This window comes from Mirounga angustirostris, unplaced genomic scaffold, assembly GCF_029215605.1.
Source record: "Mirounga angustirostris isolate CCGP_5_RB_7025 unplaced genomic scaffold, mMirAng1.0.hap1 SCAF_9, whole genome shotgun sequence".
NCBI lineage: Eukaryota > Metazoa > Chordata > Mammalia > Carnivora > Phocidae > Mirounga > Mirounga angustirostris.
The window spans coordinates 100,919,979-100,939,288 of record NW_026991717.1 but is presented as its reverse complement, the minus strand read 5'-3'; the positions used below and the strand labels follow the sequence as shown (position 1 = coordinate 100,939,288).

Genomic DNA, 19,310 nt, shown 5'->3' with positions numbered 1-19,310 from the left:
AAAACTGGTGCCTTGACAGATGTCTAAGCAGTGACACCAACTATGTTACTAGTCGTATTCTACCATGTACTTGCGTTTTTTGAGGAAAAAAGCAGTTCACAGCAAGGATGCTCTTGATGAAGCAGTAGAAATCATATTTTTATTTAAATTTTATTAAGTCTTGATCCTTGTGTACACATTGTTTTAATATACCACATGATGAAATGGGAAGTGTGCAGAAGGCTCTTTGGCTCCAGACTGAAGGGCTGTGGTGGGCTTAAGAAAAAGCACTTGAGTGGGTTGCAAGTGGAACTAGCTGGTTTTTGCATGGGACACTACTTTTACTTGAAAGAACAACTGCAAGACTTGGGTGTAAAAGAGATTTTCAGAATTCTTGACCAGTGCTGTGTTTTTCTATGTGTTTCAGCTGGTCAACAAACAATGCCATTCTTCACTAATTTTCTTGTTTTGAAAAGTACAGGTTTTTTGTTTTCATAAAATATGCTATGTTAACATGTAATAGGTTTATTATTTCCAAATGAATGAATAATTTAAAATTTTCTCAGATTTCTAATGCAAGTAAATATCAGTAGATCTGACCCACATACACAAAAGCTCTTTGTGGGGTCCTCAAAAAATTGTAAGCATGTAAAGGGGTCTTGAGACCAAATACTTGAGGCCCCAGCTCATGGTGCCATCCTCTTCACATTGGTATGGCCTTCTGTGCCACAGCTGGTTTGAGCTTCATGTCTGATAGAATTACTTACCTTTGAATATCCTAGTTAAACTCTGTCCTCGTGTGTGCATCTCTGAGTGTTCTACATATCAGGCAAGTATCTTGCATGCTCTTTAAATCCCAGTCCCTTGAAATCCATATGTATGTTCTGATTTTTAGAGATCCCGCAGATGTGTCCTCAGAGAGCGACAGTGCCATGACCTCCAGCACCGTGAGCAAGCTTGCTGAAGCCCGGAGGACGACTTACCTCTCGGGAAGATGGATCTGTGACGATCACAATGGGGACACCAGCATTAGCATTACAGGGCCTTGGATTAGCCTTCCCAACAACGGGGACTACTCTGCATACTACAATTGGGTGGAAGAGAAGAAAACCACGCAGGGGCCTGGTGAGAATCAAAATAGTCCTTGAAAACTTAGAAGTTAGGTATGTTTTTTAATTGAGGTAAAATTTACATAATGAGATGAACGGTTGTAAAGTGAACAATCCTGCAGCGTGAATACATTCACAGTGTTGTGTGGTTACCCCCTCTGTTGAGTTCCAGAGCACTGGCGTCACCCCAGACGGGAGCTCCAGGGCACGGAGCTGTCATGCCCCTGTCGCCTCTCCTCCCAGCTCTGGGCAGCCCCTACAGATGATCTCAACTTACGATGGGTCAACTTAACAATTTTTTTTACTTTATGTTGGTGCAAAAGCGATACACGTTCAGTAGCGATCACGCTTTGAACTTTGAATTTGGATCGTTTCCTGGGCTAGCGCTGTGCCGTGCGTATTCTCTCATGGTCCGGGCCCCGGCAGCCGCAACTCCCAGGCAGCTCCGTGGTCGTGAAGGTCCGCAGCCGGTAGATACGCTGATAACTGTTCTGTGTTTCACTTTCAGTATAGGATGCAATGCACTGCACGAGATACTCAACACTTTATTATAAATAGGCTTTGTGTTAGATGATTATGCCCAACTGCAGGCTCATGTCAGTGTTCCGGGCCTGTGTTAGGCAGGCCAGGCGAAGCTATGGCGTTCAGTAGTTTAGAGCATTAAATGTTATTTTCGACTTAGGATATTTCCAAGTTATGAATTTATCAGGACATAACCCCATTGTAAGTCAAGGAAGATCTGTAATTTTGATTTCTGTAACTACAGATGTGTCTATTTTGGATATTTTATAGAAATGGGATCATACAATGGGTGGCCTTTTGTGTCTGACTTTTTTTACATAGCATAATGTTTTCAGGGTTCATCCATATTGTGGCATGAATTAGCATTTCATTCTTTTTGTGACCGAGTAATACTCCATTGTATGTAATGTGGCTATACCACGTTTTATATCCAGTCCATCAGTGAATGGACTGAAAACATTTTTTAGATATTTCACTTTTGGGGGGCCGATATTGCTTTATTTATATGAAAAGACCTCACTAGTTAGTATATTTAGCCGGTTGAGTCCTGTTTCTATAGTTTCTTTGTAAAGAGCTTGTTTTAGCAGCCCGAAATGGAGATAGAAATAGCCCAGTAGAAAAACCCTTGAAAACCTCTAGAGCTTTCTTTGGTGGAGAAAAGATTGTTCACTTAGTCATTTAGCAAGTACACAGTGAGTATGTGCTCTCTGTCATGCACGATGCTAGGTGCTGGCGAAACAAAGGTGTTGTCACCAAGACAGGCGTAGCCTAGGGGAGGCCTCTCTGAGGGGTGACATGTAAGTTGGGCATTTACTGTTCTAATAAATAATACATTCGCAGGTCCAAGCAGTTCAGACTTTAATTTCATTTATGTTGGGTCTGCCTGGGCTCATTTGCTTAGGTTACATTCCGCTCCGCAAAAACCATAAATGATGAAACATTAATGTGTGGCCATGAACCTTTTATTAGTATTTTAATAAGGAGCAAAACATAATCATCAACAATGTAATGATAAAATTATAAATCATAAAATCTAGGTTCATTGCTATTTTTTGTTGAAATTAAAGTTGTTTGTATATGGTTGTTTTTATACTTCAGACATGGAGCATAGTAACCCCGCTTACACGATCAGTGCTGCATTGTGCTATGCGACTCAGCTGGTCAACATTTTGTCTCATATACTTGACATAAATCTCCCTAAAAAGCTGTGCAACAGGCAAGTAATCGAAGGTGGCAATGTCATCTTTATCGTAGATGTCATTTTCCTATTGTGTACTTACTCTAATTGAACCAAAGCCAGGAATTTAAGTATTATTAAGCCAGAAAAATGACTGTGAAATATTGAGATTAATTTCAAAAGCCTAATGTGCAAATTTGTTTCATTATCTTATAATTGCACATGAAGTCTTTGAGAAGACCACAGAGAATTCTCCCATTTGGAAAAATAATTGAAGGACAAACTAGGATCTTCAGAGGGCATGCTCACATATAAGAACTGGGTAAATTAGAACACTTGAATATTTTTTTTAACTTTTTAAAATAAAAACAGGTGGTTTAAAAATTCAAACAAAAATGTAGGAGTGCCTGGCTGGCTCAGTTGGTGGAGCATGCGACTCTTGATCTCAGGGTTAGAGCTTACTTAAAAATCTTTTTTTTTTTTCTTCTAAGATTTATTTGAGAGAGAGAGCATGTGGGGGTGAGGGGGGAGGCAGGCAGAGGGAGAGGGAGAGTCTTTTCAGACTCTGCACTGAGCGGGGAGCCTGACACAGGGCTTGATCTCACGACCCTGAGATCATGACCCAAGCCGAAACCAAGAGTCGGATCCTTAACTGACTGGGCCACCCAGGCGCCCCAAAATAAAATCTTTAAAAAAAAAAGTAAAGGTTTACAGTCTACTCAGTTCTAAGTTCTACTCAGTTCTACTAAGACCTTCCTACCCGTCTGGTCATCCTTACATCTCAAGCCAAATAAATATGTATTATCATCGGTCTCCCCTTTTAAACACAAAAGATATACTAGGGTGTTTTACACCTTTTTGAGTATTTAACAAATATTGGAGCCCTTTTCTAGGCACTGAGAGGCTACAGTGGTGGTGAAAACAATCGTTGCCCTCTTGGCCCTTCATTCTAACAGAGGGGCAGATAATAAATGAGCAGTGTGTCCAATGGTGATGAATCCCGTGGAGGACATGAAAGCAGAGTGAAAGCAAGGGAACGGGAACGTGGAGGCAGGGAAGGGGCTTGCGGTATGTGAGTGGGTGGGGGTGTATGATCACGTGACCCTGAGGGAAGAGGGGAGCAAGCCCTGGGGAGAGTGAGGGCAGCAAAGACGGCGGGGGTACAAATTGGGTGGGCCTCGTCAGGCCATTGTGAGCCTCCAGCTCTCATTCTCCACGGAGTGGATAGTTAACAGAGGCTTCTTTGTGTAAGTGTGCCAGGGTCTCACCAGCCTTATTATTATAAATAATAATAAATTATTATTTATAATAATATAAATATTATTTATACTTCACAGAATAATCTTGTACATTCGTCATTTCATCGGTGTGCAAGTATTTGTGTTGAATAAATTTTCCGAAGTGGAGCTGCTTGGCTAGAGGGTCTCTGCGTTTGTAATTTCTTAGCTGCGGTGAAGTTGCTCGTCCTGAGGGCGGTGGTTCATTCTCAGAAAGTCTCTGTTGAGTCTAACTTACAAAGAGGCAAACGACATGGGGTTTGTTTTATACTGAGCTGTGGTGTACTTCCAGATAGACATTTTACCATAGAATTTCCTCAGAAAGATACAATTTTACAAATTGTATGTTTGTTTTCCAGTGAATTTTGTGGGGAAAATCTCAGTAGACAGAAATTTACTCGAGCAGTGAAGAAACTGAATGCAAATATTCTTTACCTGTGCTTTTCTCAGGTATGGAAAATATACTGTGAGCTAATTTTTAATGTGTTACCTGGTTCAAAATATTAATCAGTGTTTCGCTTTTTCTAGCATGTAAACTTAGATCAGTTACAACCACTGCATACTCTCAGGAACCTAATGTACCTGGTCAGTCCGAACTCTGAACACCTGGGCAGGTAAGAACGGTATTTGCTTTTCTCTAAGTGGTGGTGCTGTGAGTACTTCTAATAGAGTTGTCATGTGCGTCGGCAGAGCGAGGGGCCTGGTCCTCACCCCCAGAGTCTCCACAAAGGACAAAAATAATGCGGTCCCGTACAGAAGGAAAGAGTGGCTAATCATATTTGAACCTTTATGGTCCTTACATAATCATTTCTCAGAAAATTAATAGCAAACATTTTTAACACCTAAAATGAAATAGAAGAACCCACATGTTCCCCGAGGGGCCGCCTCGTGCCGTCCTTGAAGACCGGAAGCCGTGTCTTGGACTCCACGTCTTTTCCTTCTCAGCACTGTGTAGTGTCTGCCCCTTTTCCTGTGCCTTTCCTTTCCTGCCTCCTCCCATTGTGACAGTTCTTCCCAGTCTTTTTGTCTCTCTGGCCACCATCTATTGGAGATAAAGGGTATTTCAAGTTTATGGGGTGAACTAGTTTAAAATCCATTACCTTAAAAACAGGAGTCAGTAACAAAAAAGACCAGCCAGGGCTGGTCTATGGGATCTTCCTGGTCTCTCAGCCCAAAAAACATGACACAGAGGAAGCTTTTCTTTAGGACCATTCAGGTAACCCTTCTCTGAGTACGTGTCCTTTTTCCACACTCTTAGCTGTCTGTCCGTATGCTTCTGAGATACGACTTGGTTTAGTGTATCTGCACTTGTGAAAGAGGACAAAGAAAAGAAAAGGTGGGAACGTGCTTTTGGGGAGTCCCCTTCCCATCGTTCATTTGCTTTTACGTCTGGAACCAAGGCTCAGGGGAGGTCCCTTCCACCGGCGAGGGTGCTTGGCTTCCTCCACATTGCAGGGAACTTGCCATGGTAATCTGCTCTTAGCCACTGGCTTGTGTTTCTCCCCGCCACCTAAAACAGTAACTTTCCTGGGACATAGAACGCTTTGGAAAAAGCTGTGCACACTCTCCAGGGAACTGCACACACACCTAGAATTTTGTGCCATTTTACAGGGAGTTCATGCTCCTCTCCTCAAGTTCCATTCATTAGTTCATAAACCACATGAACCTGTTGGAAATCCATCCCAGTTTTAGTGGTTGATTTCTGTGGGTTGTTTGCCATCCTCTTGGTACATTATTTATATAGGGCTCAACATTAGGAAATTAATCATTAATAATAAGAACTAATATTTATTGAGCCAGTATTTATCGACCCTGAGCCAACTACCAGACATGCCTTAAATCATAGGTGGACTTATTATTCTTATTTTACAGAGGGGGCTGGTAACAGAAGCTTAGCGTGGTCAAGTAATTCGTGCCCCTGATGACAGAGGCAGTCTGAGTAGTAGGGCCAGGGTCCCAGCACTTCCACTAAGTGGTAGATACTCATGCCTTTAACCAGTACACACCACTTCATTACATGAACAGATCAAAAAAGAGAAAAAAAACCCGTAAGATCAACCTGATAGATGCCAGAAAAGCAGTGAATAAAATTCCGTTCCTATGAATAAGTGAAGAAAACTAGTTGCAAGTTAAAAATAGTTTATTAATAAAGGATATCTACCATAAGCCTACAGAAAAGACTGTATTTAATGACATGTTCCTTCCATGAATGTTTAATAAAAGCATTCCTGTGCAGTGAGGAAAACAAGAGGATGCCGTGTCGCTGCTGCGTTCACATGGCTCCAGAGCCTAGGCGAGGCGGGACGGTTTTACAGAGAAGTAAGGTCTATTTATGTTGGAAAGAAAGAAGCTAGGTTGGCGTTGTTGTGGAGGGTATGATGGGTGAACTGGCCATCCAAGAGAGCGTGCTTGCTTACGTGCTGACAGCCAGTCAGAAGATGGAATGAGAAAAGGGTCCCCTTTACTGTAGCAACACAAACGATAAATTATCTAGGAATAATCTTTACAAAATATATGCAGACCATGTAAAGAAAATATGAAACTTGAAAAAAAAATGATTCCACACCTATTTCTTGAATGTCTGCCAGGTACTGCACGAGGCGTGGGCCTGAATGAAAGAAGGCCTGAGGCAGGGAACACCCTCGGGATTTTCTAGGAGAGGAAGGCTGAGTATTACAAAAATGCTACTTCTCCCCAAAAGGAAACCTGATCAGAATTTCAACAGGTATTTCATGGAACTTTGACAAGCTAATTCTGAAGTTGAACTAGAAGCACAGGCTGCAAGGAAATTTTGGAAAAGAATAGTAAAGGATGGGCTTGGCCCTCTTTAAAACATAGTATAAAGGTAATTAAAACAAGGTGCTGTTAGCATGCAAGTAGGTGGAACAATTAGACGAAGAGAAGAGAGTCCAGAGACCCTGTGAGAGGCCCTGTCCCTGTGAGAAGCATAACACAACAAGGGCCAGCATGTTGAACTGGATAATAATCGATAGTGGCGGGCTAGTGGGGTATTCACACAAGAATAAAGCTCGACTCATACTACATTCTGTATATAAAAATAAATTCCAGATGATAGAAAAGACCTTATTTTATTGAAGGAAAAAAACGTATAAAATAGGAGAAAGACAGTGTTTTATAATCACAGGATGGGGAGGGAATTCCCATGCAAGCCACAAAACCCCAAAACCATGAAGGAAAGGAGTTACATATTTTACTGTGTAAAAACTCTAAGTGCCTCTGGTAAAATACCAGATTCCAGAAAGTTACAAGATAAACAACAGATCTGTTTTGCAGCCTGTTTATCAGACGACGGATTAAAATTTCAAATCTAAAAGAAAAGCAGACCTAATAGAAAAACAGCCAAAGGATTAATCCAGGCAGGTCACACAAAAGAAATGCAAGTAATCAGTATTCAAATGAAAAAAGTCTTCAGCCTCAATCAAGAATAAAGAAGTGCAATTCAAAACAGCTTTCCAGTTTTCACCCATCAGTTTGGCAAAAATGGAAAGGATTGACGATATCCAGTATTGGTGGTAGGTCCAAAAAACAGGCTCTCTTCTGCTAGGGGTGGACTTCTTTGGAGGGTCTGAAGTTTTCTCTGGGCTTGCCCTGGAGTCAGCTCTCCAGTTAGGGTAGGGGTTTGTGTGACAGAGTACACATACTTAGCCAGGCTCATTGCCCCCGAGCTGGTGGTCTGTGGGCCAGAGGCGAGGAGCTGGAGCTTCAGAAGTCCCCTTCCACACCTGCCTCAGTCAGTCACCTGGGTGGGACGTCCTGTTTCCATGGAGACCAGCTGAAGGAAGGATCCCATCCAGAATCCAACATAAACCTTTTTTCTTTGAAATAAATTCAAACTTGCAAAAATATTCAAAATTGCAAAGAATAGTAGTAGTACAAAGACATATACCCTTTACCCAGACTCACCTTTGTTACCGTTTTACCCTATTTGCCTTATCATTTGTGTAATCTATCTCCATAAAGACACACGCATACACATTTTTTTTCCTGAACCCTGTGAGAGTACATGATATACATATATCATGGTTCTTGACTCCTCAATACTTCTATATGTATTTCCTAAAAATAGGGGTATTTTCCTGTTTAACTACAGTACAGTTACCAACATTAGCAAATTTCACATTGATAACAATAGTTTAATCCACTGTGGACCAGATTAATGTCCTGTACAGCATTTTTCCCTCCAGTATATGGTCCAACCTAGAGTCTGGTGCTGGATTTAGTTGCTATGTTTCTTTAACCTCTTTTAAATTTGGAGTATTTCCATTGCCTACTTTGTCTTTAACGACATTAACATTTTTCCCTTTGTATTAATAGAACTTTCATTCTGAATTTGGTGCTTCCTTGGAGTGAGATTCCAGGAATTCTGTGCATTCGAGGCTGGAACACCGCCTGGGCCAGGAGTGTTTCCTGGACACTCTGGGGGCCACAGTGGCCATCTGTCCCTTATTGGTGATGTTAATTTGATCACCCAGTCACGATGCTTTCCACCTTCTCCACTGTATAATCCTAGCTTTTTCCTTCCTTGCAACTAAGAAGCAGTCTGTGGGGAGCCACTTTGAGACCATGCAGTTATCCGGCTCATCAGAATTTCCCCCTAGATTTAACATCTGTTGATTTTTCTTATCGGATTCAGTCTTTACCCTGATGGTGCCTATGTTAACATCATTATCATCCAGAGTGCGTAGTTTACATTAGAGTTCATTTTTGATGTTGTATATTCTGTCCGGTAATATTTTTGAAATAAGATATTTTGCAAAAGAGAGTTTTAAAAAACCAAAAAGGTCATTTTGTTGCCTTAATCGAGAAGAAGAATTCCCTGCAGCATCTTGAGAAAATTAGTAATTTTTATTCCCTGATGACATTAAGCGTAAAAGATTTAATTCTTTTGCTAATTTTGTGTGATGTGTGTGGCTCAGGGTATGCTGGGTAACAGAAATTGCTCCATCTGGCCACTTTGGGAATCCTCCACTGGTTTTTCAGTTGCAGTACTTCACTGAGTACCTGTTCCGTGTCACTAGACTCTGCCCTGTGGGACTCCAGCAGAGCACTGGAGTCCCACGTGGCTTCCTGGGGAGCTCTGCTGGAGGAAGTATCACCCCTCTCTCCTGGGAAAACCTTTCGAGAGGGGGTCTGGGGACAATGGCAGTCCGTGTAGATAAGGCGACATCAAAGAGGAACCGAAAACAGGCTATGCCTCTGAGCTAGCAGGAAGGCTTCATCTGGAGCTAGTTGCAGAGGCCCCCGGACAACAAAGCTCAACAGGACAGAACGAGAGGGCCCTATGTTTAGGAAAGGCGGGAACCCGCTGAGGTGCTACCTTATGAACAGTTTTCGGAGGCCGCCGCCACGAGGAGAGAAACAGGCAGGTCTCTGGTGCGCTGAGGCGGGTGGGGCTGACTGCAGGTAGAGGCTGGCTACAAGGGGTGGTGGTGCAGTGAGGACCTGAGCTGGGGGGGCGGGGGATGTGTTGAGGCTCGAAAGGGGATTTATTCGGTGATCTCAGGCAGGAGCATGAGGGCGGAGGCCCAGCCGGCTTGTTTGGAGAAGGGCTGCCTGGCTCAGATAAGGTGAGATGAGCTGGAAAGGTTGGCGCTCCGGTGGAGAGCCCTGGCGGGCGGTGAAGCTGGGAGGAAGGAGAGGCATCAAAAACAAATCTTTGGAGACCTATTTACCAAGGGGAAAAAGGAAAAGAGAAAAGAAATGGATTGTAAGGAGAGCCTTTTAAGGAAACAGGAAAGGGATACTCAGCTAAGATGCCGGTTTCAGTGATGGTTAGTTTGGAAAAGCTGCAGCGGGAGGTGGGGGGGGGTTCATGGGGAGAGTCTCCCAGTTCTTGCTGCCTTCACCCCTTGCAAAAAGTAAGGACTTCTGGGCTAGATGGAGGCCTTGTAAACTTGGATGCCCCTGGTCAGAGGGGCTCTTTGATATGTAAATTGCTCACAGGAGACCAAAGGGAAACCCTATGGTGCATCTTCCAATTTAATGAATATTTGTAAAGCTCTAAAAACAGTGCCTGGGACAGAAGTGTTAGCTGTTACTGTTGCTGGTGCAGCCGGGAAGCAAGGTTGTCTTGGAGGAACAAAGGCTGCTTGACCCTGGAGAAAGTGAGTCAGAAGGTGCAGCCATGGTCAGGTACATTATGGGAGGCCATCGCTAGGCTTTTGTCATTGTTAAGGCCATAAAGAATTTGGGGCCATAGACTAAAATGGCAGGCTGTACCTATTCTAGGATCTCTGTCATTTGATTTTTGCTAGCCCCCATCATTTTCCCTAGTCATTATCGGAGGCATGTGTCCTTATCTTGGGGGCAGCACTGGAGAGGGGCTGCTGGGGGGCCTTGGCTACCGGGAAGTCCTAGGAGAAGAGCAGGGGGCAGTGGGGTGACTGCCCACCCGAAGCCAGCGCAGCCGGGCTCTCGTGAGGCAGGGGCTGACAGGGTTTGCAGACACCGCCCCACAGCGGCGCTCAGGAGCTGTCCCAGAGGGTGAGGCCTGAGGGAGGTGATTAGATTTGGAGACGATGATGTCATCAGGGACCTTTGGGGAATAGTTTTCTCCTCAAATACAGTGCAGAAATATGGATTATTCCAGATGACTATGTTCTAAATAGTTATAGCTCGTTCTGTTATAAATGGGCCCCTAGAAAATCGTGATCATATCTTAAAATGGGTGCCTGAGCCTGCTGTTGACACCAATCCAAGGAAGCACTGCTAACATGCACGCACCCATACCGGTTGGCTCTTTTGAGTCGTAGGAACGTACAAACTGGGGGCTTCCGTAAGGCAGAGAACATCTGTACGTTTTTTCCTATATTGTTTATTACTCGTTCCACGGACAGCCCAGAGTATACATCCAGTGGCTGTTTTTGTCAAAACTGTCCCATCGGAATGCATAGATACTGCAGTTGTTTAAAGAGGAAATCGTACTTTGGACCAGCAGGCCTAGTCTCGGTGGAGGGTTTTTTCCCATCCAGGATCTTCACAAATCGGGTAGGTGCACTTGAACATGTGGTGGTGTGGTTTCATTCCCTCCTTGGCTGGCAGCTCTTCAGGTGAAGCAGGCCGCCATTACAGACCACCGGGGGGTCCGGTGCAGGCTTGGGAAGCGGGTGGACTCTCGGTCCCGTCAGGCCCGCGTCACCGTCGTCACAGTGCCGGTTGTGTGTGCGCGCAGGTCGGGACCCTTCGAAGTGCGGGCGGACCTGGAGGAGTCCATGGAGTTCGTGGAGCCCGGCGCCGCCGGGGAATCGGCTGAGAGCGGCGACGAGCGCGTCAGTGACGAGGAGACCGACCTGGGCACGGACTGGGAGAACTTGCCGAGCCCGCGGTTCTGTGATATCCCTTCGCAGCCCGTGGAAGGCTCCCAGAGCCAGAGCGGCCAGCTGTCCCCGCCCGGCGCGAGCAGCAGCGCCGGGGGCATGATCTCGTCCGCCGCGGCCTCGGTGACGTCCTGGTTTAAGGCGTACACCGGACACCGCTAGTGCGCGCCGACCGAAACGCGCCAGGTTTGCGTCCAGGTTGCTCTTCCACGGTGCCCCGGGGCGCTTCGTGCGTTCGGTTGGGCCAGTGCCTGGGACAGGAGGAGGTTAGACTGTTGGGGCTTTTAAAGCGGGAGACAAGCATCTCCGTGTATCAGGCGGCTGACGGGGGAGACCCACATGCTTACTATACTAGAACAGCCGGGGCAGAGGTCCTTCTGCCCAGGCCCGAGTTGGCGGAAGAAAGACGAGTGTGTGTGCCGTTCCGCTGAAGCGGAAAATCCTTGGGCTCCCTTCGGCCACGGGCCACAGGACCCGCAGAGGCGGCCTGACACGTCGGTCCTCGTGATGCCGAGACTGTTCCCGAACACTTGACGTTGTAGAAGCTGAATCACAAGGAGGTGATTCTTGAGGAGTAGGACTTGAAAGATAAAACCTGTTTCATACGAGTTTGTGCTTATGCCATCATTTTTTGTACAGAGAACCAGCAGGCGATTTGAAATACTTGCTTTCTTTAGAATCTGGTCATGTTTGGTTTTTAGGTCAAGGATGTTGGTTTTGTTTGGAGGGGGGGGCTTTTGGGGGGGCGGGGAGGGGTAGTTTAAAAATTATTTCACTCATGCTGCTGCTGTCCTAGCTTGTCAGACATTCCGATTTTTCTTTCTCCCACACACCAAAGAAAGGAAGGTCTCTTTTATTTTTGGACCCACATCCATGAACAGAGGAAATCCCAGCTGCAGGGATTGCCTGGAGATTTAAAAACTATTTTCTTATATTCTGAAAGGAATTAGTTCATTCCCACCTAGATTATTGAACTCCTACCCTCTACACTATGTGCATTTTGAAATTGAACTTGTTTTTTGAGTGGAAAGTCATTAAGGTAGTTCCCTTGGGTAAGTTAAATGCCTGCCTGCGCACAGGTTAAAAGCCACTTAACTAAATGGCCTCTGGTCATTCTTCCGGTGTCCCAGTTTTTTTCTAAGGGATTCAGTAGGTGGCAGGTTTTCCCAGGGAAAACCATCCTGCCTGTTTTCTTAGAGGTCTTTGTTGCTCTAGGGACACTCCCTTCACTTAGAAACGCAGAGCAAATCAGAGCTGATACTACTCTTCTCTGACAGAATTTTCCCTCACCAAGAGATCATTTTCAGCTAATGTGTTGTCTTGTCATTCTCTTAGTGACAATCTTATAAGAAAACTGTAGAGAGGCATTATGTACAAATATGTAAGTAGTTTATTTTTAATAATTACCAAAAACTCCTATGTAACAACTACAAAAAGAAATCCTATGAAAAATTCCTAACAGGCATTATTACCATATCTTAAGTGTGATTAGCATGACAGTACCTCAGATAAATCAGAGACTTACCCTACCCTAGCTTCTTTTCTTTCTGTAATTATTATAGTTGATACTTTGCCTCCAAATCCGAGGTGCTATATAGCTTTTGCTATTGGTATATTTAATGTTTGGTAGAGTTGCAGAAGAAGGGTGTTTATTCCTATCCAGGAGTTCCAAGTTCCCGGACTCTGAATTTTCCACTTAGGGGAGGAAACAGGCTTTTCTCCATGTGGGTTCTCAATAGCTGGTGTCAAGTACTCAGCTTCATGATTGCTGAGCTAGCATTATACCATCCAAGTCTGAAGTTCATAGGGAATGGGTACTTGAACAAATACCAAATGAACTTAATATAAGGGTTGTCTAGGTACTTCAAACCCTCAAAAAAAAAAAAAAAAGTTTCAAGCTAAGACGGAAGACAGATTTGGGGCTTGGGGATAGAGATTGACTTCAGCTAAAAGATGCGGAGTTGTCATGGTTTCTCTCAAGTAGGCCGCTTAAGAAACCATGAATTTGAGATTAAGCTAAATAGAATCCAGAGATCACAACTCCTATCTAGAGAGTAATTCAACAAAACTTAAAGGATACGGGAAATAGGGATTGATAGGGTATATTTTGTTTTTTATATCAACTAGAGGCACTTTATTTAGGGTTAAATGATCAAACCCTTTAGTGGTTTTGAACACCAACATACTGGCTTACACTGCTGAGATATTTTGGTTTTCATTATTTTGCACTGGATCCACTCTGTAAATATTAAATATACATTTCAACCACTGTTTTTTCCTACTCTCTTTGCTGCTCATTAAAATCTTTCATGTAGGTGCCAGAACCATATGTAAACAGCTTTTTAAAAAATTGAAGCTGGTATTTTTTTTTTTTTAAACAAAAGCCATAGAACTTGGTCATGTTTTCCATATAAAACGATTTGTTGAAACAAGGTAATACTAATAAAAACCTACAGGCACCAAATAGGCTGCTTAAAATGGTCTGTTAAAGACCTTTTTTGTAATGGAATATAAGAATTTTTGCACATCTGTAAGTTAAGGGGAAAAACAGTATGTCAACACTGGGTGTATGGACAGGATTCACTTAAGGATTCATGTATCGATAATTTGGGAAACATTTGGGGGCATGCTGTTTTTAGAACAACTACATCTGAGAATCTCCTCGTGGTGTCATGTTGCAGGAATTTCCCATTACTCTGCGACTTCCAAACCAGTTGGAGTCATAACAAATGTTTTCTAAACTTTTATTGTATTATTGCAATAAATCTTTTAAGAGTACTTTGCTAATATGTGTGTCTTTTTCAAACTCTGATTACTTGTTTCTTTTGATACACTGAGGGTAGCAAAAATGAGATTTAACTCTGGAATAATTTATACGAACTAGGGTAATTTTTTTAAGAATTTTTTTGCTAGGTAAGGAAAAAGGTCTGGTAATCCTAAAAATTATAGCTTATGGTGGTATTAACAATAACGGTCCATCTCTGGTAAGCTGGAAGAACTAGTTGCTTACCAGTTACATACTTTCTCTCTAAAGCTGCATTTTTCTTTTGTAGCCATCATAGGATGCACGTGCCCTACAGTGACTTGGGTGTCTCACAGCACCTCCGTGGGGAGGTTGCCCATTTGGAACCTGCCCAGACTTTTCAGGACAAGAGAGAAAGCGAAGTATGGGAGGTTAGAGGGGATCTATTAAATTGAGATGAAAACCAAGTAGTTTGGAAAATCACTCCCCCTTCTTCCCTCCACCCCCCTTCAGGTTAGATCATAGAGAGGGGTTACCTGCAGGTAGACGGGGATACCAGGAGTGATTACGGCAGAACTGCTGCCTGCAGAAAGCCACCCAGCAGCAGGAGGAACCCAGGCAAGGAAACGGAAGGGTTCCCAAATAAATAGGGCATGTGCTTCAGGGCTAGTGCCCTTCTATTTCCTTAGGTAACACTTAAAAACCATGCTCCTGTCGAGTGCCTACCCCAGAGTTACATCATGACTGATGCAGGAATCAGGGTGAAGCCGACGGGAAGCACTAAGGATAGCTTTGTCCTTAATGGATGGGTGGTCATTAAAAGTCCATCAACAAAATGGAGTGGGCTTTGGGCAAGTCCTCTAAACTTCAGCTGTGAAATGGTCAATGAGAGAAAGCCAACACCAGCACACTCCAAGGATCTGGTGAGAAAATACCCTGAAAAAAAAATAAATAATAGAGTAAATAATCCTAAAATTTGTATGGACCACAAAAGACCCCGAAGAGCCAAAGCAGTCTTCTTTCTTTTTTTTAAAGATTTATTTGAGGGGCACCTGGGTGGCTCAGTCATTAAGCGTCTGCCTTCGGCTCGGGTCGTGGTCCCAGGGTCCTGGGATCGAGCCCCGCATCGGGCTCCCTGCTCAGCGGCAAGCCTGCTTCTCCCTCTCCCACTCCCCCTGCTTGTGTTCCCTCTCTCGCTATGTTTCTGTCAAATAAATAAAATCTTAAAAAAAAAAAAAAAATTTGAGAGAGCAAGAAAAAGAGAGCACATGAGAGTGGGGAGGGTCAAAGGGAGAAGCAGGCTCCCCGCTGAGCACAGAGCCCGATGCGGGACTCAATCCCGGGACTCCGGGATCATGACCTGAGCCGAAGGCAGTCGCTCAACCAACTGAGCCACCCAGGCGCCCAAGCCAAAGCAGTCTTGAGAAAGAACAACAAAGCTGAAGGTATCACAAACCCCAGATTTCAAGATATACTACAATGTTGTAGTACTCAAAACGTGATGGTACTGGCACAAAAACACACAGATCAACGGACCAGAATAGAGAGCCCAGAAATGGACCCACATGTATATGCTCAATTAATCTACGTTATAAAGGAGGCAAGAATATACGATGTGGAAAAGACCGTTTCTAAATAGGAAAACTGGACAGCTACTGAAACTGGACCACTTTCTTATACCATACACACACAGAAAAACTCAAAATGGAGTTAAGACCTAAATGCAAGACTTGAAACCATAAAATTCAAAGAACACATACACAGTATGGGATTTGGGGACGACACCAAAATAAAAAGCTTTTGCATAGCAAAGGAAACCATTAACATAAAGGCAACCTATTGAATTGGAGAAGATATTTGCAAATGATATATCCAGTAAGGGGCTAATATGCAAAATATATATATATATTATATATATATATTTTATACAACTCACACATACAAAAAAAGGGTTAATATGCAAAATATATATATATGTATTTTTTATACAACTCACACATACACACACAAAAAAATCAATCCAAGTCCTAACCTGAATAGACTTTTTTTCTAAAGAAGGCAGAGGGGCTCCTGGCTCGCTCAGTCAGTGGAGCAGGCAACTCTTTATCTCAGGGTTGTGAGTTTCCCACATTACGTGTAGAGATTACTTAAAATCTTAAGGCAGATGACCAACAGACATATGAAAAAATTCTCAACGTGACTCATCTCAGGGAAATGCAAATCAAAAGCACAATGAGGTATTACCTTACACCTGTCAGAATGGCTAGTATCAAAAAGACAAGAAATAACAAATGTTGGCGAGGATGTGGAGAAAAAGGAACCTTTGTTCACCATGTGAACTGGTGCAACCACTGTGGAAAATAGTATGGAGGTTTCTCAAAAAGTAAAAGAGTTACCATATGATCCAGTAATTCCACTACTGGGTATTTACCCAAAGAAAATGAAAACACTGGGGCGCCTGGGTGGCTCAGTCGTTGAGCGTCTGCCTTCGGCTCAGGTCATGGTCCCAGGGTCCTGGGATCGACCCCGCATCGGGCTCCCGCTCCGTGGGAAGCCTGCTTCTCCCTCTCCCACTCTCCCTGCTTGTGTTCCTTCTCTCGCTGTCTCTCTCTCTGTCAAATAAATAATTAAAAAAAAAAAAATGAAAACACTGATTTCAAAAAGATATATGTACCCCTATGTTTATGGTAGTGTTACTTACAAAGCCAACATATGGAAGCAATTCAAATGTCCATCGATAGATGAATAGAGAAGATATGGTGATATACACAACGGACTATTACTCAGCCATAAAAAAAGAAAAAGATCTTGCCTTTTGTGACAACGTGGATGGACCTAGAGGGTATTACGTTAAGTGAAATAATCCACACAGAGAAACACCATGATTTCATCTCAAAAAAATGCATACACTCATCAATAGAGACAGGGTGGTCGACAGAGGGGTAGAGGGGATGGAGGAGACAGGTGAAGGTGATTAAGAGGTATAAACTTCCAGTTACAAAGTCAGTCACAGGGGCGCCTGGCTGACTGAGTCAGTAAAGCATACAACTCACTCGGGCCATGAGTTCAAGCCCCACATTGGGCATAGAGCTTACTAAAAAATAGTCACAGAAATGCGAAGTACAGCACAGGGAGGAATACTGCAACAACACTGTATGTGACAGATGGTAACTATACTTACCTGTGGTGAGCACTGAGTAATAATGTATAGAACTGCTGAATCACTATGTTGCTGAATCACACCTGAAACTAATAGAACATTGTCAACTACACTCCAATAATCAATATTTTTTAAAAGATGGGATTATAAATGAGTCTGTATTAAAAAATGCAGGATTTGGGGCACTACTGAATCAGAATAAGCACTGTCCAGTGGAAATAATGGAATTTGCATGTGACTAAATTTTGTTAGTCTCATTAAAAAGGTAATAGGTAAAAATTTTTACATTTTATTCAAAATACCCAAAAATATTATTTCAACATGTCATCAATGTGAAAAAAAGTAAGAAGGGGGGACCAAAGAAGAGGGGACCAAAGAAGGGTCATACTTGTATTCTTGCCCTGAGCCACAAAAATACTGGGGAAGGCTTGCCCCTATACCTACACCCTTAGAATAAATCCTCCTTGATTTCGCTCATTTGGGGTGTGCCCCCAGTTTCCTATTGAGACCCTGTGCAGTGAAGAACCAGAGCACAGACCAGAACAAATTGAGGGGCCTTAAGCCAAGACCACTGGCCATGGAAAAGAAACAGGAAACGGGAGAGGTCCCAGCTGCGTACTGGGGCAGCCTCATTCACCATCTCTTCTTAGGAGTCCATCAAGGCTGAAATGAAAGTGGCAGGCTACATGCCCTGTGGGAGAATCCTGCTCAGCGGCCTACAGAAAGGGGGCTTGATGAGGAAGAGCAGACTGAAGGCCAACAGCTAAGTCCCGGAATGGGGAAGGCTGCTGGGTCAGGCCTGGCAACACCTGAACTCCTACTGGACTGCAAACAGTTGTGCAAATGGGACATCTAACTAACCTCATTACTAGACAGGGACTGACACAAATACAATCTCGCTCTCTACATTTTACTGATCGGCAACTTAGTTTGAATTTGGTTTTTGAAGAACTGCATCATACTCTTCATACTGCTTAACTAACTGACACCTGAAAATGCCAGTTTGGAAATCAACTGTCACGGGGGCGGGGAGGGGGGAAGGAAGTAAAGAGCTCGGGTGATAGGCCGTGATTAACTGGGACAGGGAGTGTGCCCATTCCGCAAGCCTGTTTCTGCTGTGCACAGAAGAGCACCTTCTCTTTCACGCCTTCGACCTTTCTCACCACTACGCGTGGCACAGATCGTTCTCTACTGGGTGATGGACACAGAGGATTTCCAAAAGTAATTTCAGCTGTATGCCATTTCTCCCCTAAATGCCAACTTTAGAACCGAATTCCTGCTGTGTTTCATTGTTCCAAAGAGAATTTGAGACAAAGGGTCCCCAACTAATTTATCCTGAGGCCTTTTCTCTGCTAACTGAAGAGTGGATGGGAGGGCCTGTCTGGGGATGGGGGAAGTTCATTTTGCTTTTTAAAGGAACATCACCTCTCACAAGACTGGTTGCAGCTTAAGAGACTATCACCCCTCTGTTCCTGACTCCCCAGCTACCAACGTTAGTGGCTCCGCTCCTCTAAGATAACACCAAGGCCAAATGAACCGCCTAGAATAGGGGTGCTGCCTGCCTGGTTTTGCTTAGGCATAAATACACTGGAAGTCACCTGTGGGAGCATGACCGCGATGATGTTTGCTCTTCCCATGAGGTTGTGCAAACACTAGCTATGGCCACAAACTTAGGAACAGCATGAACGTCAACAGAAGGGATTGCACATTTCCCACCAGAGGTACTTTTACCAACTCACAAAGATTGCAACACTAGCTTGTTTGAACCCAGAGGAAAAACAGGGATAGCAAGGAGCAGCTTCCCCAAATGCTAGGCGAGGTGCACGGTAGAGAACGCGTTTCAATGCAACATGGTACCTGACAGGAAGAGCTATGTAACCTCAGCTCTTACTAGTGAAGTCTGCAGTATACACAGCACGAAGTTTGGGGCAGACTGGCTTCATTCCGGTTTTGAGGCAGGCTGTCTCTTTTTGTGGGACAAAGGAGAGGATGAATAGCCAGTCTGC

At 43.8% G+C, this 19,310-nt stretch overlaps 1 protein-coding gene and 1 long non-coding RNA gene across 3 annotated transcripts in view; one reads left to right on the top strand and one right to left on the bottom strand.

Moving 5' to 3' along the window:
• The window catches only part of ATG14 (autophagy related 14), a 37,415-nt gene extending 23,236 nt beyond the window's left edge, over positions 1-14,179 (top strand). The window contains exons 6-10 of one of the 2 annotated variants that reach the window (XM_045900919.3): positions 875-1,104; positions 2,709-2,826; positions 4,424-4,514; positions 4,593-4,678; positions 11,257-14,179. In XM_045900919.3, the coding sequence (XP_045756875.1) occupies positions 875-1,104; positions 2,709-2,826; positions 4,424-4,514; positions 4,593-4,678; positions 11,257-11,563 (832 nt within the window). In that variant the 3' untranslated portion in view covers positions 11,564-14,179. Of the gene's footprint in view, positions 1-874; positions 1,105-2,708; positions 2,827-4,423; positions 4,515-4,592; positions 4,679-6,652 lie in introns of both variants that reach the window. The other variant, XM_064571091.1, reaches the window with a different exon arrangement.
• Positions 9,403-15,249, bottom strand: LOC135361620 (uncharacterized). Its single transcript, XR_010405194.1, has 2 exons — positions 14,871-15,249; positions 9,403-9,749 (listed from the first exon to the last, which is right to left on the bottom strand). It is a non-coding gene; the product is annotated as an uncharacterized LOC135361620 (long non-coding RNA).
• Positions 15,250-19,310: the final 4,061 nt, after the last annotated feature.